This window comes from Taudactylus pleione, unplaced genomic scaffold (assembly GCF_031769625.1).
Source record: "Taudactylus pleione unplaced genomic scaffold, aTauple2 ptg000662l, whole genome shotgun sequence".
Lineage (NCBI taxonomy): Eukaryota > Metazoa > Chordata > Amphibia > Anura > Myobatrachidae > Taudactylus > Taudactylus pleione.
The window spans coordinates 1,062,546-1,086,587 of record NW_028285064.1 but is presented as its reverse complement, the minus strand read 5'-3'; the positions used below and the strand labels follow the sequence as shown (position 1 = coordinate 1,086,587).

Sequence of the window (24,042 nt, the reverse complement as noted above, 5' to 3'; positions counted from 1 at the left end):
GTTCTATTGGAGGAGTAACACGTCAGTAACTTGCGCGCCAGCCTCCCTTCTGCCAAGAACCAATCAGCTGCGAGGCACGAGATGAAGGGCGGGGCCTGGCGGAGCAGCAGACAGTGCGGAGAGCGGTGAGGGACAGTTGTTATTTATTATTACATCTCTGACCTCAGTGCGTGACGTTACCACACTGTAACCCTGGGTGACCACTAGCTCGCCACGTTACCCAGAATACTTTGTGCGATATATATATATACTTTTTGTAACATACTGATGTGTATGTGATAGATAGATATGTTATATAAAGTCGCTGGGGATACTAATGTGTATGTAATATTACATAGTTTGTGATATGCACACTGGAGAGACTGTTCTGTATGTAACATCAGATATCATATATGGACAATGGGAATACTGTGTATGTATTATCAAATAGATATAATATAAACACAAACACTGGAGAAATTGCTCTGTATGTAACGTCTGATATAATATATACAGACACTGGGGATACTGATGTTTATGTGATAATCACATATATTAAACTTTAGAGACTGATCTGAATGTAACATCAGATATTATATACAGCAACTGGGGATACTGATGTGTATGTAATATCACATAGATTTAATATAAACACAAACACTAATTAGAGAGACTGATTTGTATATAACATCAGATATGATTATTATCGTATACAGACAGACACTAGGGATACTGATGTTAGTTTATGTTATATCACATATATTATTATAAACAAACACTTTAGAGACTGATCTGTATGCAACATCAGCTATTATATACCGCCACTGGGGATGCTGATGTGTATGTAATATCAGATATTATAATTACATATATACATATACATGCACACACTGAGGATACTTATATATATTATAATATACAGACATTGGGGAGATTGTTTATATAATTTCAGATTATTATTATTATCCTTTATTTATATATCGCCACAAGTGTTCCGCTTCACCTTACATAGTACATAGAACTAATAGGTGAACAAGAAACATAACTTACAGTACATTACAGTGCAGGACAAGGACACGATTTATATACATTGCTGCAATAGCGATTAAAGCCTCACAATAAGCAGCCGGGAGTTGGCAGTCACGTGTTAGGTGCCCTTATGGGGGGTAAAGAGTAGAAGAAAATGTAAAGAGAAGCACATGAGGGAAGAGGTCCCTGCTCGTGAGAGCTTACATTCTAGATCTTATATTATCATACACAGACACTGGAGACAGTACTAATGTGTATGCAATATCAAATATTTAGTATCATATACAGACACTAGAGAAACTTTGATTAAAAAAAATTGTTTTACAGCACCATAAGGGTCTCTTGTGGCTCCCGATATCCTGCTGTGCCTAATGCTGGGTACACACGGTACGATGTATCACACAATACATCTTTCTGACACGGGTCGGAACAATATATGTACACATCGTATAGCCTGTACGCCTGATCTGTCGTACAGCGCTTCGTCCCATCGGATGTAAGGATACATCGCAATGTCGTAAACCAGATCGTGCAGTGTGTACGGCAAGCACGATGTATCGTTACATCGCACTGTTGCTGGATTGCAGCATCGTTTGGTGTCTACCCAGCAGATCTCTATTCTGCCAGCGCTTGCCCTGGATGGCAACCGATTTAGAGCTGCAGTCAGGTTGTTTTTGCTGCTTTAAATCTAGTGGCTATATCGCCAAAATCAAGCCGGAACCAGCAAATCACAGGCATTTAGGCCATGGTGTAGTAACATCTTTTTCACTCCAGCAGAATGGGCAGATCAGGAGCAAAACATGGCACAAGGAATCTCCCAAAGAAGGAGCCAATGTCCCCGAATAAACAGCCTGCAACTGACAGACTGGGTGAGCGGTTTAGAATGGGACTGTCTGGGGTGTGTAGGGAGGGGCTGCCTGGTATGGAGGGGGAAGGAGGGGGGATGCCGGACTGCATTAAACGAAAATGTCCTCAGAAATTGACAGAGTTTGGGCCCTCTGGCAGTCCTTTGGATTTGCTCTCGGGCCTCCAGCTTCTGACCAATCCTAGTTCTCTAAAGATACGTCTACTAGGTGTCTCCTCCAACCTGTAATTTATATTTTAGTCTATTTTGTCACTTCCCCTATTTAAAATAAATAATGTTTTATTTTAGCTATGATTCTGTATTTTATAATAATTTTTCAAGTGCTCCTTTATCATTCCTGCTCTGTAATTACTCCTCCTGTCTTATTGTATATTTGTATTTATATGTGCTCATGTTCTCTCCTCATATTGCTAATTACCAGAGCTGCAATGTTCTATGTTTTTAAATTAATTTTTTTTTGTTATTGGAAAAACCTTCAATAAAAATACTTAATAAATAAAATTTCTTCTCTATGTGAAGTTGCTACTAAATCAGCAACCATTTTGTGTGACGGCAGACCTGAGGTGAGGCAGGTCCTTCACTGTACATTGTGTGTTGCAGATTCCCCACCGCTGCTCTCTCCCTATCACTCCTTCACCTCCCTGGAGACTGACACTCTGAGGACGAGTCTGCTCGCTTGGTATGACCGATGTAAGAGAGACCTGCCGTGGAGGAGGCTGGTATGTGGTATATTGGTCATTAATAACTGTCTGCACATCGGTGTCTTCTCTCACCATGGGCCCCATAACACAACAATATGGCGGATGTAGAACGCAGTGCCTGAAGAAACACAAAATGGCCTCTTCACCCCAACATGGCTATGAAGTGCGTGGGCTCCATTATAAAATTGTGGCCACATCCTCATTGTTCAGTGTAGTGGGACTCACTGAGCGCTGATGGTCGTGTCATTAACCATTGCATGACGTGACCCGCTAAATACGATGTACGCTTATATGGTACCTTGTGCCAATATATTGCACCCATAGGCCCTGATCAGAGCCGCACGCATTGCCGATGTTCCCGGAGTTGAACGATTTTTTTTGCTACAGCGCCTGCACGGAAATCCCTAAAAACTCCTATGGCACATGCGTTCCGCAAAGTACGCACAATGGCCCTGTTGTAATTAAGACGCACGCCATCAGAAACGTCTTAGGACCTCATTCAGAGTCTCTCGTTAGATGCGATCGCTCGCCCCCAGCGTATGCAAATTTGTCAAAGTGATGCCACGGGAAGCGATCGCTCGCTAAGGCATAAGCACGCCCATCATGGCTTGGCGAGCGGCTAGCGTACGCCCAATCGCAAAGGCAGAGCCACCCACCAGCACACGTCATCTCCAGGAAGTGTATTAAAACATTGGTACATCGAGCACCATCGGATGCGATCGCAGCGCTTGTGGTTGCCTTACCCTACCGCAGGCACTGCAAGGATTTCAGTGTAAAAAACAGGCATGTGACGTGTACTATGACGCTGCGTGTTAATTATGCACGCCTCTAAACCAGCGTTGAAACACTCAGGCACACCTGCGTTCGCACCTCCACTCCCCCGTTATTAGTGTACTGCCCCTGTTACCACCCACAAACGGCCTCTCCTGTCACTCATTTCACTGGGCTGTCTTTGCTGGGCGAGCGAGCGGCCTGCGATCGCACAGAGTAGTTTGCGCACGTGCAGAACGAAGCGTGCGCATGCGCGTACGCAATCCATCGGGCCGCTTGCGAGTGGACAGCGCTAGCGAGAGACTCTGAATGAGGTCCTTAGAGTGCTAGGCGCTTCCAGTCGGTGGATAAATAGAAGCATAGAGATTGTTCGTCTTACGGGCATGTTATGGGAGTGTCGCGGGGGTGTGGCTAAAGTGTTTGCACACACGTTCACTTTGGAGGCCATACTCACGGAATCTGCACCTGCCGTAGGGCTGGCACAAGTTTCAATGTTGCAACCGATGGTGGCGTCTAAAGATAAACCAGGCATTATTACAGTACTCAGTGGGCGTATTAGTCCTCTCACCAATGTACACCAGGGAAGGACTTTGTAACGGCATGTTCAGTGAGCATGTTATGGGGATGTTGCGGACGTGCCAATACAAGCAGCTGCGTACACAGATGCAGCACAGCTGCAGACATAGGAGGCCGTGGTCACATGGAGAAGCCGCACCTGCTATAGGGCTGCTGCAAGGTTCGATGGTGCGACCGATTGTGGCGTCTAAGGATGCACCAACCGGTATTACAGCGGGCGTCTCAGACCTTGTACATTCAGCCGCACGGAGTTACACAAGGGACAGAACCCACAGCTATTGCGAGCGGCCAGGATGATGATCGCGATGGTCAAGACCATCGCGACCATCGGGCTTGTGACGAGACCCTTGCGGTAGGGTTTCGTCGCAAGCCCCAGAGAACTCTAATAGAGCCGGAAGCTCTCCCACTGACATCACTGGTGATGTCAGAGGGGCCGCCCACAAATGGCAGGCGTTCGCTTGGGAACACTCCGTTTGTGAAAACCGCCACAACATCGATCGATCAACATCGACAGCCGCCCCTTTTGTAGTGAGCCACGGAGCGAGTGCTTTTTGCTCCGGTGCTCGCGCGTGTGCACTGGCACACCATCGACCCGCTTGCGAGCAGGTCTGAATCAGGCCCAGAGATTGTAGCGATATTCGCATAAAGTTGCAGACGGTCGACCACTAGTAGGCGCTGCTGCATGCACTTCTGCACCCAATTCAGAACCAGGCCTATATTGTCTATTAGGACTACATTTCCCATACAGCACTGGTGACATTCTGGACACGTAGCTTCACAGCTGCAAGTTTTAATATTGGCTAAAAATAACATACACATGCGTAATTCTGAGTATACTAATGTATGAATTAATGGGAATTAGCAAAGCCTGATCCTTCCTGTTATCTATACTACCCGTTAGTAACTGCAATATGTTTATTGCAGGCCAGTACAGAATGTGACTTGGACCTCCGAGCATATTCAGGTGAGATATGTACTTTTCTGTCAAATAATCACATTTAATTTTGATCCATCCAGCAGAGAGGGGGCGGGGCTGAGCAGGGGGCGGAGACTGTGATGATCTGGCATATGCCAATAAACTAATAATAACATGAAACTCACTACATTGGCTAGATAACTTAAATAATAGGTCTGATATTCCACACTCTAACCAAGTACAACAGTGGCGTAACTAGAGCGGGGCATGTACCCTGGGCGCTGTGGGACTGGTGGCGCAGGGGGGCGCCGCCGACCACGGTACTGGCCTGGTCATTGTCTGCTGCTGTGCCCACTGCAAGAGCTGGAGGGAGCGCACTCATGAGCTCCGTCTTCCGGCACCTGCAGTGGGTAATGGGAGAGACATCATGACGTCTCTCCCATAATGCAGAGCGCGCCAGCCCGGGAGGACTACGGTGGTGCAGACGGCAGCAGGAGCCGGAGCGCGGATTAAGGTAACTGGTATTGTTATTTATTTTTTAACTCGTGTGTTGTCTATTAGGGGTATTGCATCGGGGGGGGGCACTACTGGGGAGGGGACTACTACTGGGGTACTGCATCGGGGGGGGGATCCCACTACTGGAGGCACTACAGGGGAGGGGGCTACTACTGGGGCCACTGCATGGGGGAGGGGGTTTATTGGGGACACTGAATAGGGAGGACCATTACACGGGGCACTGGATAGGAGGGATCACTACTGGGGGCCTGCATAAGGGGGAACACTACTGGGGACACTGGATAGGGAGGAATCACTACTGGGGGCACTGCATAGAGGGGACCACTACATGGGGCACTGCATAAGGGGGATCACTACTTGCATGCATAAGGGAGACCACTACTGGGGGCACTGTATAATGGGCACTACTGGGGGCCTGCATAGGGGGACCACTACTGGGGGCACTATATAAGGGGAACCACTACTGGGGGTACTGTATAAGCGGCACTACTGAGGGCCTGCATAAGAGGGATCACTACTGGGGACATTGCATCCTGGGGGTACTGTATTAGGGGCACTACTGGGGACCTGCATAAGGGGGACCACTGCTGGAGGTACTGTATTAGGGGCACTACTGGGGGTCTGCATAAGGGGGACCACTACTGGGGGTAATGCATTAAGGTGCATATGGAGTGGAAAGGAATGTTCAGAGTGATGAGAGAGGGTGTGTGTCATGTTGACACCCCATGTTTCAAAGTGTCCACGTCCCTTGTGACCACACCCATTTTTCTCCTTGCGCGCCTTCGGCACGCGCACATAGGGGGAGTGAGCTCCATTTTGAAATTTGTCCTGGCCTCCATATACCCTAGTTACGCCACTTGTCCCTGGTATGTGGCTTCTTTGCTTTCATTTCTTTGTAAGTAAATTCTTTCCTTTCTCCCGCTGCCAGGACAGGAGCACTAATGGTCCATGATAGCCAGTGACGAAAAACTGCCTCTCAGTAGCTGCTTCACTTCCACTTTGTCATTAGAAGTCCAGTCAGATCTGTAATCCAGGCCATTACTGCCTAATATTATATTCCTACTCCCCTTCCCCACACCCCTGCAAGATCTTTCGGCAATAGTTTGTTATAGTCACTGATTGCCAGTGACACACTTGGTTGTGTATAAGGAACAGTGAGGAAGTGCCACCTGCACTCATCCCCGAGACAGCGGCAAGTCCTTCGCCTGAGATTTCTGGCAAATTGTACCAGAGACATCTGTCTTGTCACAACAGAGCTACTTTATATATCCAAACATATAGTTTTTTAAGTCATGTATTTTTTGGGGGCTTTGCATAAAAAAATAAAAAGCAACAAAAGAACATTTATACAAAAATATTAAATACCCAAGTCAGCAAGTGAGTGAGACAAATCTGCACATTTCACAGTGATAATATACACATTGATTGTTGCTATTATAGCCATTATATATGTGTGATATATGGGTCATTATAGCCATTATTATATATGTGTGATATATGGGTCATTATAGCCATTATTATATATGTGTGATATATGGGTCATTATAGCCATTATTATATATGTGTGATATATGGGTCATTATAGCCATTATTATATATGTGTGATATATGGGTCATTATAGCCATTATTATATATGTGTGATATATGGGTCATTATAGCCATTATTATATATGTGTGATATATGGGTCATTATAGCCATTATTATATATGTGTGATATATGGGTCATTATAGCCATTATTATATATGTGTGATATATGGGTCATTATAGCCATTATATATGTGTGATATATGGGTCATTATAGCCATTATAATATATGTGTGATATATGGGTCATTATAGCCATTATTATATATGTGTGATATATGGGTCATTATAGCCATTATAATATATGCGTGATGTAATGGTCATTAAAGCCATTATTATATATGTGTGATATATGGGTCATTATAGCCATTATTATATATGTGTGATATATGGGTCATTATAGCCATTATTATATATGTGTGATATATGGGTCATTATAGCCATTATAATATATGCGTGATGTAATGGTCATTATAGCCATTATTATATATGTGTGATATATGGGTCATTATAGCCATTATAATATATGTGTGATATATGGGTCATTATAGCCATTATAATATATGCGTGATGTAATGGTCATTAAAGCCATTATAGCACTGGAATCAATGGAATAATAAATGATACTTATTTCTTCAGTAATATTCAGATGTGTTCTCAGCAGTTTTTTCTCCCAGGTTGAGTCATATAGAGAGAAAAATAAAAGCAACACAAAAAAACTCTGTCACAGAATTATTCTGACAAGAATTCAATTTTGTATATAAGAACAGTAGATCAAATGGCATACCCCACTCACAATAAATGGGAGGGTAATTTGATTTTAAAGGTATCTTTATAATCCTAGGGTATGAAATTCAACCACCTCTCCCGTAGAATGAAAGGATGGGCGTACCCCAACTCACGTGTGTAATTGTAGCGATATTCACATCAAGGTATCTTTAAATGTCATCAATATATCATCCAACTTCAACGTAATATGATTATATTCCACCTGAATAGACCCCCGGTGAGGAGCTGGTATACTGCAGAGTATCAAAGGATATGCTGGGGCACAAGGTCCATGTAGCACAGGCGTCAGGACCAGAGGGACAAAGGCGGGAACCACAGGAGTAGAGATTGACGAATGTAACGTGGTTTCATAGAATTTGATACCCTAGGATTATAAAGATACCTTTACAATCAAATTACCCTCCCATTTATTGTGAGTGGGGTATGCCATTTTAATTACTTTGATCTACTGTTCTTATATATAAAATTGAATTCTTGTCAGAATAATTCTGTGACAGAGTTTTTTTGTTTTGCTTTTATTTTTCTCTCTATATGACTCAACCTGGGAGAAAAAACTGTTAAGAACACATCTGAAATAAGTATAATTTATTATTCCATTGATTCCAGCGCCATCTTTGATTTCTAAATAGTTTTTACTTTGCTTTTATATATTTAAGAGTGCGGTGTTACTCTTTCTAATTTAGACAATTGAGTAGGCGGCAGGGTTGAAGCGCACTGACAAAATATCTCTTTTTTATATATATTAAAGCCATTATAATATGTGTGTTGTAAGGGCCATTTTTATATGGGTGATATATGGGTGATGGGTCATTCTAGCCATTATAATATATATGTGTTGAAAAAGTCATTGTAGCCATTATAATATTGTTTCTGTGACGTAAGGCTCAATGTAGCCATTATAATATTGTATCTATGACATATGGCTCATTATAGCCATTACAATGTATCCGTGACGTAAGGCTCATTATAGCCAATATAATATTGTATCCGTGACGTATGGCTCATTATAGCCAATATAATGTTGTATCCCTGACGTAAGGCTCATTATAGCCAATATAATATTGTATTCGTGACGTAAGGCTCATTATAGCCAATATAATATTGTATCCGTGATATAAGGCTCATTATAGCCAATATAATATTGTATCCGTGACGTAAGGCTCATTATAGCCAATATAATATTGTATCCATGATGTAAGGCTTATTATAGTCATTATAATATTGTACCCATGACATGTGGCTCATTATAGCCATTATAATATTGTACCCATGACATATGGCTCATTATAGCCAATATAATATTGTATCCATGACGTAAGGCTTATTATAGCCATTATAATATTGTACCCATGACATGTGGCTCATTATAGCCATTATAATATTGTACCCATGACATATGGCTCATTATAGACATTACAATGTTAGAGATGTAACGAGTCTTCCTCCTCTCTCAGTCTGGGTGTCGGAGTTGATGCTGCAGCAGACTCAGGTGGCTTCAGTCATAGACTACTACAACAAGTGGATGAAGGTGATGTGATGGCTGTGGGTTATCGGGAGAAGTGACGGGAACCGGCCATTTATTGCAGTGATTTTACTCCCTGTTCTTACTTCCTATAGAAATGGCCGACCGTTCATGATCTCGCTGCGGCATCACTTGAGGTACACCATAGTAACTAGGATCTGTACTGTATATCTATCTATCTTTATTTATTACCTTAGCTTTTATGTTATAAGATTAGTGCATATCCTGTTATGTGATTTATCATATCTCCCACTGAAAAGATGAAGGCTCTTCTAGAATGAAATGCAGGGGCTCTTAGTGGGGAGGAGAGGGATGCAGGGCTCTTAGTGGGGAGGAATGGGATGCAGGGGCTCTTAGTGGGGAGGAAAGGGATGCAGGGGCTCTTAGTGGGGAGGAATGGGATGCAGGGGCTCTTAGTGGGGAGGAATGGGATGCAGGGGCTCTTAGTGGGGAGGAAGGGGATGCAGGGGCTCTTAGTGGGGAGAAATGGGATGCAGGGGCTCTTAGTGGGGAGGAATAGAATGCAGGGGCTCTTACTGGGGAGGAATGGGATGCAGGGGCTCTTAGTGGGGAGGAATGGGATGCAGGGGCTCTTAGTGGGGAGGAATAGAATGCAGGGGCTCTTAGTGGGGAGGAATGGGATGCAGTGTGCTATATTAAGGGCCTTGGTCACTACAACACACTATGGTGTTCTAGTGGCATATCTACTATAATAAGTGCATGGTGTGCGGTGCACTTGAGCCCCTGGGCCGAGAGGGCCCTCATCACACATCCTACACCCAGAATAGACCCTACATAGCTTGCAGTGGGACCCCCGTTATTTAATGTGCCGGCAATGCCACCTTCCTGGGGATATCCTCAGAAAGATGGCGCTGGCACAGGTATTGTGACAGCAATGACTGGCACTCTGCCATCTTCCCGAATGTTACATGGAAGATGGTGCTGGCGGCAGAAGGTTGGTACCAGGGGACAATAAAAACGCAGCTCTTTCCAGGCGTTAATTCACCTCTGAGTGTTCCTGTATATTGCAGATTGAGAGTCACCGGCTTGTGGTGTGACAATAATGACTGTACATATTGCTCTGGTTTCTGTTGTTGGATTGTAATCCTCCGTTTTGCTATTTTTGCCTTTTAAATGTTTTTCTGTTTTATTTTGTTTGTGTTTTTTTTATTTCAAGTAATATTTCTCCTATTAACTTCCTCTGTGTTTAGTGATGAGTTATTTCCCTGTGCCCCCAGGAGGTCAACGAGAAGTGGTCGGGTCTGGGGTATTATTCCCGTGGCAGGCGGCTGCATGAAGGGGCACAGAAGGTGAGTATCTATTACAGAATAAGTTCAGTTACCACATACATACTGGGGAGGTGTTGGAAACTTTTGAGAGAGATAAAGTGGAAAAGTTACTCATAGCAACCAATCGGCTTTGAGCTCTCACTTATCTAGTACATTCTATAAAATGACAGAAGCTGATTGGGTGCTATGGACAACATCTCCACCTTATCTCTCTTGAAGGTTTGTTACAACTCCCCCTGAGTGTTATTAGTACCTTTTAAAAACGGTCAAGTATAAGATTTAAAAAATAAAAATAAATGACATTATCCACAGAAATTATACAGGTTGAGTCTCCCATATCCAAATATTCCAAAATACATCATTTGTTTTTAGCATGACAGATAGTGAAACCTTTGTTTTCTGTTGGTTCAATGTACACAAACTTTGTTTAAGGCACAAAATTATTAAAATAATTGTATAAAATGACCTTCAGGCTGTGTGTATAAGGTGTACATGAAATATAAATTCATTTCATGTATGTACACAAACTGTATTTGAGCCACAAAATTATTGAAAATATTGTATAAAATTACCTGGAGACTGTGGGTCTCATTCAGACCCGCACGCGAGCGCAGGACGCTCGCAAGCGGGTCGATGGTACCCAAATGCGCCAAGCCGTCGTTATGGGTCTCGCACCAAAGGGGGCGTGCTGTCGATGGTAACTGACAGCACGCCCCCTTTAGTGGGCGTGCCGGGGGCGTGGTTCCCATGGGAATGCCTACCGTCTGGGTCCGGCCCCACTGACATCACTATTGATTTCAGTGGGAGTGATTTTCGCTCTGATAGAGCCAAAATCACTCCTGGGCTTGCGGAAGCGAGACCCTACCGCAGGGTCTCGTCGCAAGCCCGATGGTCGCGATGGTCTTGACCATCGCGACCATCATCATGGACGCTCGCATAAGCTGTGGGTGGTCACCCACAGCTATGCGAGCGTCCAAGAGGCCGCTCCTTTTTCACGTAGGAGGGCCCTGATTCAGAGCGAGCGCTCTGGTCAGAGCGTCCGGCTCTGAATCAGGCCCTGTGTGTATAAGGTGTATATAATACATAAAAGCATTCTGTGTTTAGATTAGGGTCCTATTAACAAGATATCTCATTATAGTATGAAATTATTCCAAAATACGGAATATTCCGATATCCAAAATACCCCTGGTCCCAAGCATTTTGGATGTGGGAAACTTAACCTGTATCTATGTATTTGCATATTGGTTATCTATAACTATCAAACACATTATTCTACATGAAGAACTTTACTATGATGTGTCCTTATATACTGTGGCTCCAGACGTAGAAAATAGCCCTTCTCAGCGTGCCGGGTCCTGGTAGCAACTCAGCCGCGCCAATTGTCTTTCTCGCTCAAAATGTGCGTCTTATTCAAATAAATAAAACTGGGGGCAACACAACTACTTAGCTGGATTACACTGATCAGTGTGATGTGCGACACTTGTATATCTGTGTGCGAATGAGTCTGAATCTGTATACACAGTGCTACGATGTGGCGGCTGTGGGTTTCTCTCACGCCAAGCTCTGTTGTGCTTCATCTGGGACTTTGTATGTGTTTAAGACTAATTCCTGCGTGGTTAAAGTCGCAGCCGAGCGTCTCCAGGACACTGTGAGTGGTGTTTCGCTGTTTCTACGTTAGGCATAAGATGCAATATGAAAAGAAAAAGACAGTACACTACAACCTCTCGGAGCAGCTCAGTCACATTGTGCGTCTCATGACGTATGACATATAGACACTAGGTGTATATCATTACTTCCTTACAGCACTGAGGTATTCCGATCAATTCCCACCAACGCCCAAACTGTGTGGAGTTTGTATATTCTCCCTGCGCTTCCGGGTACTCCGGTTTCCTCCCACACTCCAAACACATACTGATTGATTAATTGGCTCCCAGTAAAAATTCACCCTAGTGTATGTGCGTGTGGGAGGGAATATAGATTGTAAGCTCCTCTGGGGCAGGGACTGATAAAATAACTGTTACTAAATAAATAAATAGATAATAAATGTTCAATGTCCATTATAATACAGTAATATTGATCTCTGTACTATACAGCAGTAATAATATCTCTGTCCACATCTCGCGTCCCCTGTCGCCAGGTGGTGCTACAGATGGGAGGTAAGATACCTCGCACTGCGGAAGACCTACAGAAACTCCTGCCAGGAGTGGGCCGATACACGGCTGGGGCAGTGGCCTCCATCTCCTATGGGCAGGTAAATCTAAGACGAAACATGGCTTAAGTTAAGGATTGTCCCCACTCCAACCTACCTCCAAAGAAAGTTGCAACGTTGAAGTGTTCTAATCTCTGCGGTCTCCTTCTCTTGCCCCAGGTGACGGGTGTCGTGGATGGAAATGTGATAAGGGTTTTGTGCCGGTTGCGATGTATTGGAGCTGACGCCAGCACCCCGGCAGTCACTGATGCTCTTTGGTGGGTTATGATGCGGGCAGCACTGGTGGCTGATGGAACAGGGAGCCGGCCTGTGCCTTGTGTCTGTTCTTGAAGAGACTTTGGACCTCTCATACTCTTGCTGGTGTCTCACCCAGTTTCTTATCCCACAGGAGCTTGGCAAATGCTCTTGTTGACTCAGATCGACCAGGAGATTTCAACCAGGCCATGATGGAACTAGGGGCCACGGTCTGCATGCCAAAAAAACCCATGTGCTCAGAATGCCCGCTGCAGGACCAATGCCAGGCTTATAAGAAGGTAATGTATTTATCATACTAAGAATTGCCCCAATAATATTATTAATGGAAATATGATTATAACATTTTTGACGAATCCTAAATAAGTACACCCTCTGCGTGCTGGGAACTCAGCGGTTTACTACCACTAATGAATGTATCTAGTATAATGGGGTCTTGGTAACACAGTCCTAGCGACACTGGTCTTCATTGTGGCGTCAGGATAATGATTCTGTGCGTTGTAGGTGGAGCTGGATTCTGCAGCCGCCCTTAGTAAGCTGGTGAACGGAAGAGCTGACAATCAGGCTGGGGTCATCTCTGACATTGAGGAATGTGGTGAGTGTGACAGGAAGGAAGCAGCAGGTTATTGTATATCCAATAAATAGAGGTGTCAGATTTGTTCTCACATTGTAATTGTCATCAGAGTACAAAAACAAAAGAGTAGAATAGTTTACAACAAAGCAATATATATTGAAATATTACAGATGTTATTTACTAATAATTTGCATCATTCTGTCATACTAGTTTGAAGCAATGTGATAAGTCCAGGCCTATGCATTAGATTCAGTTGTATGTACACAGCAAGTTTGTTGTATAAAAGGGCAACAAATGTGTAGATGTTGCAATGAATAAGTTCCCCTTTTATGTAGTTCAGCAGGCAGCGCTACCTGTGTGGGTGCTGTGACTGCATCTAAAACACGTGTTTATATACTGTAGCTTGTGTCCCATGTGTTGCAACGTTTTGTACTGTAAGGGGTATATTTACTAAGTGTGGGATTTTAGAAGTGGAGATGTTGCCCATGGCAACCAATCAGATTTTACTTTTCATTTATCTAGCACCTTCTAGAAGATAATAGCTAGAAGCTGATTGGTTGTTATGGGCAACATCTCCTCTTCTAAAAACCTGTACTTTAGTAAATCTACCCTAAAGTCTTTTGCATTCCCTCTTGCTTTGTGTGCACTGTTTATGTGGGATGCTGACTGTCTGAATACCGGCGCCGTAATCCCGACAGCGCTGGAATCCTAGCACCAGTATCCCGACCGCCGGCATCCCAAAGAATTGATGAGGGTTAGGGTTAGGCACTAAGGGGGGAGGGGTTAGGTTTAGGGTGCGTGGAGGGGGAGGTTAGGTTTAGGAACTAGGGGGGAGGTTAGGTTTAGGCACCGGGGAGGGTTAGGGTAGGGGTTAGGGTTAGTTGTACTATACTTACCTACCGCTGTCGGAATCTTCACTGTTGGGATGCCACTGTCGGTAATTTGACCAGCGGCATCCTGACCGCCGGGATCTCATACCCAACCCGTTTATGCTTATGTACTCTGTAAGGCGCTGCAGAACTCTTCTGGCACCGTATAAATAATGAATAATAATAACAATTAGATGGTAAGTTGTTCGTGTGTAGTGTTATGGGAACGATGGCCCTCATTCAGAGCCGTTCGCTATTTGCGTTCGTTCGTTCAAAAACAAGGGGTGGCTATGCAAATGATCCGTTCGCACATTGCAGTCTGTTCACACCTCTAAGTCTGAACGAGCGAGCAAACATACGCTCTTTTATTTCTTAAAAACGCCCCCTGGCCGCTCGCACCATACGTCATGTCCGCTATTTATTAGATTAATCGAGTACATCGAACAGGATATGAACTGCTCGCTATTCTTGTGGTTGGTTTTTTCAACCGCTATTTTGCGAGCAGTTCTGAGTTAAAAAAAACCAAGTGACGTGGTCGATGACGCTGCTGTATTAATTATGCACACCCATAAAACGCCCGTTTTGACCTTTAAGCACGCCTGCGAACGGATCTCCACTCCCCGTTTTCAAGCACCTTCCCGTTACCACCCACATACGCCTCCTTCTGTCACTCAAAATAGCAGGCCCTCGCTATATTGCGTACAAATGTTTTTCGGCCGCACTGACTGGTTCGCGCATGCGTACTAAAAACCGTACGCATGCGCAGATGTGCGAACATCGCTCGGAACGAGCGTACTGCCGCTAGCGAGTGGCTCTGAATGAGGGCCTATGTTAGTATAAGATCTCATTGTCCCACCTATAGAGCGGCCCAGGCTCTGGGCCTGATTCAGAGCCGGACGCTCTGAAAGAGCGCTCGCTCTGAATCAGGGCATTTTTTTTTTTTTTTTGGAGCGATCTCCTGGCCGCTCGCATAGCCAGGTTGATGGTCGCGATGGTCAAGACCATAACAACCATCGGGCTTGCGACAAGACCCTTGTGGTAGGGTCTCGTGGCCGCAAGCCCCAGAGAGCTTCTGGCTCTAATAGAGCCGGAAGCTCTCCCACTGACATCACTGATGATGTCAGTGGGGCCGCCCACAAACGGCAGGCGTTCGCTTGGCAACGCCTCCGTTTGTGAAGCCACCCCCCGCCACGCCTACAAAACGGGGCGAGCTGTCGATCAACATCGACAGCCGCCCCTTTTGTAGTGAGCCATGGAGCGAGTGCTTTTTCCACTCACTTCGGGGCTCGCGCACACCGCGTGTGCACACTGGGCCACCATCGACCTGCTTGAGAGCGGGTCTGAATCAGGCCCACTGTCTATTCTGAATTATGTGCTTAGTATAATAGACATTTTTTGTCTGGTTGAGAGTACCCTCTGTAGTGGCTGATTATGATGTCAGATAATGCTTCATAACGTACTCCTGCCACGGAGAACTGGATTTTAAATTACAAGCCTCTAGGTCAAGACTATGTGATCATAGTTAAAACAGCAATTTAGAGAGAGTCGTAGTGTCCTGTACACATTGGATCTATGGAAGATCTATATAATAATAACTAAGGTCTGTCCCATCTCCAACATGCGCGTGGGGGTAGAGCGGACGTTACATGCGGCACTGAGCAGCATAACATTGTGGGTGGGGGAGGCGGTGCCTATACATGTATATTATATTGTAACAAGGTGTTTCTCAGCAGCTGTCGTGTCATGTCCACTATGTATCCCGTCAAGTACCCCTTGGGACCGCAGCATGGGTGTGACCAACTTCCCCCGCAAGTCTGCAAAGAAAGCATCACGCGTGGAGCAAACTGTGACCTGTGTGTGGGAGAGATGTGGACAGCTGGGGGAGATGGAGTATTTATTAGTACAGAGACCCCAGAAAGGTATTACACTGTGGATTTGTATGTATATTACCCTGGTTAGGACTCTGATACCCCTTTTCCACTGCTACTAAAACCCAGGTTTTTGCTGTGTCAACCCGGGTCGCGGCTCAGTGGAAAAGCTCCTAGGAAAAAATCCCAGGTCGACTTCCCAGGTCACAAACAGGGTTTTATGCGGGTAAGACTCTGGTCCCGTTCACAGCATAGGGAGAGCCACATTTCCCTGCGCTTGGAGATGATGTAATCTCTAAGCGCCGGCAGATGTAAGCCCCGGCAATATCCTAGGTCCAGCCTGTGGTGTAAATTGGGTTCAAGCCGCTGTGACACGGCTTGAAACCCGTGTTCAGTGCCCGTGCTGGACCCAGGATTTTGGTGGAAAAGCAGAGTATTATTGACCTGCAATACATCCTTACACTGTTCTCTCCTGAAGGGCTTCTGGCCGGGATGTGGGAGTTTCCCAGCAGGCTCTTGGAGAAGGACCACACTGTGAAGGAACGAGGGGGTGTTCTATGCAGTCGCCTCCATGAAGTGACCGGTCAGGAGATCCCGGTGAAAGACCTGCAGTTTGCAGGGGAGGTAAGACATCTGTAAGGAGATAGTGGAAACTGTTATGGCGATGTGCCAACAGGCCATAATCTAACCCTACACAGGTCAGGCATAAGTGCACCATAATGATCAGATATCCAGCAATCATAGAGGTGATGGTATATCTCAGGCTCACAGTAAGTGGATATGGAGGCTATAGGAGCAGCATAGAGAAGTGCAGCCTAGGGGGACAAAGTCCATTTAGTATAATTATAATATTAATGCCCCCCCTCCCCTTTGTATCTTGAGTAGAAGGGGCTGGTGTCAGTCTTTGGGGGAGATGTGCAAAAACAGGTGTATGTAAGAGCACTCACTCTGTTGTGTGAGTTTGGGGGAGATGTATCAAATCTTAAAGAGAGATAAAGTGATGAAGTTGCCCATAGCAACCAATCAGCTTCTAACTATCATTTATCTAGCACAGTCTATAAAATGACTATTAAAAGCTGATTGGTTGCTTTGGACAACTTATCCACTTTATCTCTCTCCAAGGCTTGAGACATCTCCTCCTTTGAGAGATGTCCAGGACTATGACAAGATTGGCTGATAACCAGGTTATGAGAAGTCGGGTATCTTTGAATATAAATGGTTTATTTCCATTACAGCGCAGCAAGGCATATAGACAGGCGGAATGTTCACTGCAGAGTCCCGAATATATTCCAAGTTATTATACTATCTTAATACCATGTATTTCTAATGAAGTCTATTCCCCAACAGGTCGTCCATATCTTTTCCCACATCAACCAGACATATCTGGTGTATTTCCTGTCTCTGAGCCACCCAGAAAGTGTCTGCATAAAGGAAGGGGACACTGAGCAGCTCACTTACCGCTGGGTCACCATGGAACAGTTTCTAGATTCTGCCGTATCCACCGCCATGAAAAAGGTAACTGTATGGAAGTCTCTTCTAGCCTTCAGGCTTGTCGTCTTAAGTGGGGTGCACACCTGGCCAACGGGTCACTTGCCAATCATTCCTCCGGTATGTCTGCGAGGAGAGCCATTTGAATATGCCTGCCCACGTGTGACAGATAGTAAGTGGCCCAGTGTAAAGCTTGTGGCCTATCGGGTGCATGAACAATGATTGATCGTAGGTCCGATTCGTTATAAATAATATCCCCATTGCCACTCTGCCCGTGATGAAATTCAGGCGCTGTCTGCCCAGGGTCTTCTAAATCCTCCTCCTGCTCTCTCTACAGATTATAAAGTTGTGTGAGAGTAAGAACTTGCTGAGCAACTGCACAGATATGGTGAGCGATTGTCACACCCCTGAGTATTCTACTGTATCTGCGTCTTTTACGTAGGGACATGGGTGATGTGCCCATCATCTCTGTTTTGCAGTCAAGAAAAAGGAAAAGGGACGTAACGGGCACCCAAACGTCATCCAGGAAGATAAAGATGGAGGAGAAGCAGAGGTCAGTACAGAGTTTCTTTAAACCCACCACCAAGAAGTGACCTCTAACAGGAGACACCGGAACCTGCCGGGACACAAGCTTCAATTGTGATATTTTATTGCCTAGCAGCATATTGGAGAGGTCATAGCTGGTATTAACCAAGATCCGATCAAGCTGATGTACTACATCCGAACTAATTAGCTTTATAAGCGGCTTCTGACAATCAGAACAATGGCATCATCCATTGCTCTCAGTGTAAACCAGATATCCACCCATCTTAAATTTTATATATTTTTATACTGAATAATGATGTATAGACAACACTGTACCGTGTAATTATGCACATTGGCTTTCAATATACTAATCCGCTGGGATAAAGAGACACTCGCCCCAATTACGGAAACGGACTCTTATGTAACACTTAAACAAATGGTTTTATATATTTTGTTTACTAGTCTAATTAGGGTCTACTTTAAAAGAAAAATGTTGTTTTGACTTTGTGAAATGCTTATGTTCAATAATGTAAAGCTCACGGTCACTGACGAAAACCTATTCCTCACCAGTGGTACTAACACTGGCCCCTGCATTTTATAAACTAATCACAAAAAGATGGAGCATTGTAACAGAATAATATTAGTGTAGGGGTTATAAAATACAGTGATTTATACACAGAGATATGGGGATCAGGGTTTATGGAAGACTTTTATTATGTGGGAGAAAATGTGAATTATGCCCCCTGGCCCCCTGGTCTGTCTTACATACCTCCAGGACATCATACATTTTGAAAGTCTGAGTAGATGTTTGTTACTTATTTTTCTATACAATAAAGTTTTGTTTTTCTAACAATGTATTTCCTAAAAAGCTATTTGGAAGATCCACTTGTTGCGTAGTTCTATAGTGACTGAACACAGCGCAGTTTACTTCTCAATATCCTGGTAACAGAAGTGGAATTGGGACCCTTATATGTGGATGACATCTCCAAAGAGATCACTAAACCTAAAATACAAGTTGCTTTATTCACAAAAGAAATATTTGTATACAAAACCAAAATACTTTTGCCATTGGCACTAACAATATTATACTGCAATCAGGGCACTGGGTTTCTCCGGAACATTAGCTACCTGGAAGCCATGCTGAGAGATCGTACAGGTTTGAGCCGTGGTGGACGCCGTACAATGCCCTGTGCCTATTTCCTTAGCAACGGAACGTGCAAACACTGGCGTGGTGGTGCTGCTGCTGCCGGTCACTCATACCTGGCCAGGTGCCGGCACTGTGCTGAACGCCGGAGAGCCGCTAATTACACAGCTGTATAGTACACATACAGTACATTGGCCCCCAACTGCCTGCTCCCAATCTGACGTAGACAGCACCCGGGGCCGGCGATCGGGCGTAACAAGGGAGGAGAAGTTATTTTAGGATAAGAGCCTGTATCATCTGGAATATAAAGGAAGTTTTTGAAGGGAGAAGCAGTTCTTCTTCTCTTGGAACTTTTTCGTATATTGACTATTTTCTATAACCCGAAGGGTGCGCACAGAACGCAAGTACTTTTTTCATATATGACTATTGGAGGTATGGTGACCACATCAGCGTTTTGGAAGTCACACTTTTGATTTGAAGCTCTTGTATCTATGCTTATTGTTGTAATATTATACTGCAAATCCGTGTGTATCTAGTAAATAAAACATGGAGATTTTGTTCATATTTTGATCAAGACAACTAAGCCCGTCTGCAAGGGACTCCAAGGCCCTCATTCAGAGGCGGTCGGAGGATGCAAGCGGTCGCTCAGAAACTGGGCGGCCGCTTGCATCCTGACCGCCCGCCTCTGTTTCGGTCGTTAGGCTGTGGGTTTACACCCACAGCTCTAACGACCGCTAGGGTGATGGTCGCGATGGTCATTGACCATCGTGACCATCGGGGCTTACGACGAGACCCTAGGGTAGGGTCTCACTTGTCGTAAGCCCCGGAGAGCTTCTGGCTCTGTCAGAGCCGTAAGCTCTCCACTGACATCACTAGTGATGTCAGTGGGGCCTCCACTAGTGATGTCAGTGGGGCCTCCCCCAAACGGCAGGCGTTTCCATGGGAACGCCTCCGTTTGGGCTGCCACCCCCCCGGCCCGCCTTCCAAACGTGGCGAGCTGTCAATCAACATCGACAGCTCGCCCCCTTTGGAAAGAGACCCGCTCGACCGGCGCTGTCGGTCGTAGCGGGTCTCACGCATGCGCACGAAGGAGCCGGCTCCCTCGTGCGCATGCGCACAAGACAAACCGAGGCGGCCGTGCGGTCGTAGACCGTACGGCCGCCTCTGAATAAAGCCCCAAGTCTCTGCGAGTACCTACTCTAGGAAATATGCCCAATACACCATTAAATTGCAGCTAAATGCACTCCTCTCTCCGGTATGGAGGGTAATCTCTATACAGGGCAGGCTTGTGATATAGGCTTGATTGAAAGCTGCCATGTCAGCACTAGAAACATTTTTTAAACAGAAAAGAAATAGCCTAACGCTTGGTTTTAAGTTTAACCATATTGTACATGTACCAGCTGCGTGGCAGTATTAATGCCATATATGTATACAAAACAGAACAGCTTTTTCTATCAGCGTTAGCAATATTATACTGCAAATCCATGTGAATCTAGTACATAAAAGCCTAGCACCGCAGCATGTTGGGCATGGCTGTACCCGTTTCTGAGTGGGTCTAGCATGTGAGATGCACCCACTCACAGGAGCATGGCATAGCACCCAGCAGCTGGGACTAAAGCAGTCACTACTGTATTAGGATAGCAGGACAGTCCCATAATAGCTGCATTATTAGCAGGCTGTATTTAGATGCTAAAATGCAACACACAATAATGAAAGTGCTACAGCTTTATTTTGTACATCTCTCATGTAAATAACACATAAACAAAATCTATTTTCTGTCATAGAGATAGAATAATGAAGGACTTAATTTTGACATAACATCAGGTCATCTTAAACACACACAATCCGCATCACATATCCTAACCCACTGCTCCATGCTCCTTCCTCACTATCTACCCCATCTGTGTCGCCCCTGTCTGTCTGCCCCTCCCCTTTAGAATGTAAACTCTTACGAGCAGGGCCCTCATGCCTCATGTGCTTCTCCTATCCCTACTTATAGTTTAATTTACTCCTGACTCCCTAATTGGCACCTAACATTTTGTTGCTGAGGCCCTGCTGCTGGTGTTATGCAGCAAAGCTATGTGTATAAACCATGTCCTTGTCCTGCATTGTTTTGTATTACTATTAACTGTTTTTCTTGTGTGCTCATTTATATTTGTGTAAGGCGCTGCGGAACCTTTGTGGCGCCATATGAATAAAGGATAATAATACTATGCTCAAAACATTTAAGCCTGTCGCCAAGGGACCCCAATTCTCTGTAAGCTTAAATGTTTTGATCAAAATGTGAACAAAATCCCCATGCTTATATTTACTAGAATATTCACAGACTTAGTATATTATTGTTAGGTAATTCTGTTTTATTTAGAAGACCTAATACTAAAGCTACATACACACACAACGATTTAACAAATGAACGATTTTAGTAAACGATTTTCATTCATTTTTTCAATGGAAAAATGAACGAAAATCATTTACTAAAATCGTTCATTTACTAAATGTAATGAACGATTTTTTTTTAACTACAAACGATTTTTGCATATTCCCTTACTGAAAATCGTTGAGTTGGTCAGTCTGACTGAACTACAAACGTGAATGCGCATGAACGATAATCGTTCATCGTTTTAACTCAGAAAGTGAACGATTTTTTCAATGATTGAACGATAAGTTATCGATAATCGTTAAAAAAATCGTTGTGTGTGTACATGCACCTTAAGTTGTTAGCAACCGCAACAACAAGATGGGTTGGTACGGGATCCCGGCAGAAAGAATACTGACATCTGCATCCCGACAGAATTTTGTAAGTATACTAGCCCTTACATTAACCCACCTTTCTCCTTCATCCACTAGGGGGCACCGGAGGCTAAAGACAGTAGGGGGTATAGACGGTGCTAAGTGGAGCTGGGCACTTTAAATTTTAATAAGTGTGACTAGCTCCTCCTCCTCCTCTATATTCCCCCCTACAAGCCTCAGTCTAAGTCTGTGCCCAAGCGGAGCTGGATGTATAGACACAACTCTCCTCAGGGTTTTTTTTAATTGAAAGAGCGCTGCTGCGCTGAAGTAAGAAGATACATTGAGGACAGACAGGCAGTAGCTGCACTGCCTGTCTGCAACGATGGAGCTGCCGGGGGACCCACTCGCAAGTGCACTCACTTCGCCTGGGGTCCCCGACTGCTGAGACCACCGTCTATAACAGGGGGTTCCACATGCCGCTGCGTGCAGCGCGCATAGCGGCCCCCATCAGTCACACCGCCGCCGGAAGCGTGAGCAGCTGTGTAAGTAGATCCTGGCACCCAGAGTAGCGGGGTAGCCAGGTTATTATATTAAAAGGTGGTGCACTGGTGTGGCTTGACAAGCAAGTGAGGCAGACGTGCTGGGCCGGAGCTCCAGCTAAAAACCCCCTATTTTAGCGATACCTGCCGCTAATACAGCCCACCTGTACAAAGCTCCTCATCCCAACTTACCGGCATCACGTCTGGCGGTTGTGCCGCGGAATCGGGGGGTACTAGGTATCCCCGCGGATTGCGCCTTCCCGCCCCACCCGAGCCGGGGACTCGAATTAGGCCCGCAAGCCGACGGAGGCGTCTCTGAATCGGGACGTTTCTCCGCCCCGCGGGTGCATGTGCAGCTGCTCTCTCCCGCCGGCCTTACCTGATTGCCTGCTCCTGCTGCCCAGCGATCATCTCTCCTAGTGAGGTGAGACCTCCGGCTGCTACTCCTGAGGCGGCCATTGCTCCAGCAGCTTCCCTACTACCAGCGGCATCTGGGCGGTCGGCTGGTCCACTCCCAGGGGCCTCTGCTTGGAGTACACTCTCTGCAGCCTGCTGAGTCCTCTTCTCCCTGGCTGGCAGTGGTGAGCACTTCGGGACACTGCTTCATTCAGCATTTATTTATTTTTCTTTTTTCTCTCATTATCTGCCTCATAATAACAATGTATGGTATCTACACCAATACTGCTTGCTAACACATTTGAACCCTATTACCTAACACTCCTATCTGATAAGCCTGATCAACATATTAAACAAGCAATATCTGCATTTTATTCCCCTTATTACAATATTTTATATCAGGTGGTTTATAGTGTTGAAAGTAATTACTTTTACTTTCTGGGCTTTGGCTCCCTCTAGTGGTTGCTTGACATAGTTCTCTATATTAAAGTGTATTGCTTTAGCAATCATTCTTTCCTTAAGAAACCATAATCACACATCTTACTGGTAAGCTAATATTGGCTGTCCTTCCGATACCACGGCCAATCCTCATATAATTGTATTTCTTTGATATTTTACCGCCTACTTAATGGCCCCCTAGTTACCTGGCCTTTAACCCTCTGGGAGTCAATTAACTGGCCCCTTTATTTTATCTTACCTTCTTGTTTATCTTATACCATTGGTGATTCTTTCTTTCAACCATGAGTAAAGCCAACGCAAGAACCAAGAAATCAGTGGGTGGTGACATTGCTCAACATTTCTCAAGAAACGACAAAATGTCTCAATCTCAAAATCCCCCCTCTCGTCACTACCACCCTCAGACGAGGACGGCCCTTCCTCTCCTGCCCCTTCCACTAAGGAAGACATACT

At 45.0% G+C, this 24,042-nt stretch overlaps 1 protein-coding gene across 4 annotated transcripts; it reads left to right on the top strand.

Annotated features, from left to right (window-relative positions):
• The first annotated feature begins 4 nt into the window (after positions 1-4).
• Positions 5-19,956, top strand: MUTYH (mutY DNA glycosylase). 4 transcript variants are annotated; one of them, XM_088455629.1, is made up of 16 exons: positions 5-125; positions 1,786-1,877; positions 2,474-2,592; positions 4,846-4,885; positions 9,183-9,256; positions 9,346-9,387; positions 10,489-10,560; positions 12,677-12,790; positions 12,908-13,005; positions 13,137-13,281; positions 13,505-13,595; positions 16,174-16,362; positions 16,790-16,935; positions 17,659-17,826; positions 18,137-18,187; positions 18,279-19,956. In XM_088455629.1, exons 1-16 carry the CDS (start codon positions 82-84, stop codon positions 18,390-18,392), a joined length of 1,599 nt encoding a protein of 532 aa, XP_088311755.1. In that variant the 5' UTR covers positions 5-81; the 3' UTR covers positions 18,393-19,956. The 4 variants fall into 4 exon arrangements, with proteins under 4 accessions (XP_088311755.1, XP_088311753.1, XP_088311754.1 ...); XM_088455627.1 differs by having other exon boundaries at positions 1,783-1,877; XM_088455628.1 differs by having other exon boundaries at positions 1,783-1,877; positions 16,177-16,362; positions 18,279-19,955.
• The last annotated feature ends 4,086 nt before the right edge of the window (positions 19,957-24,042 follow it).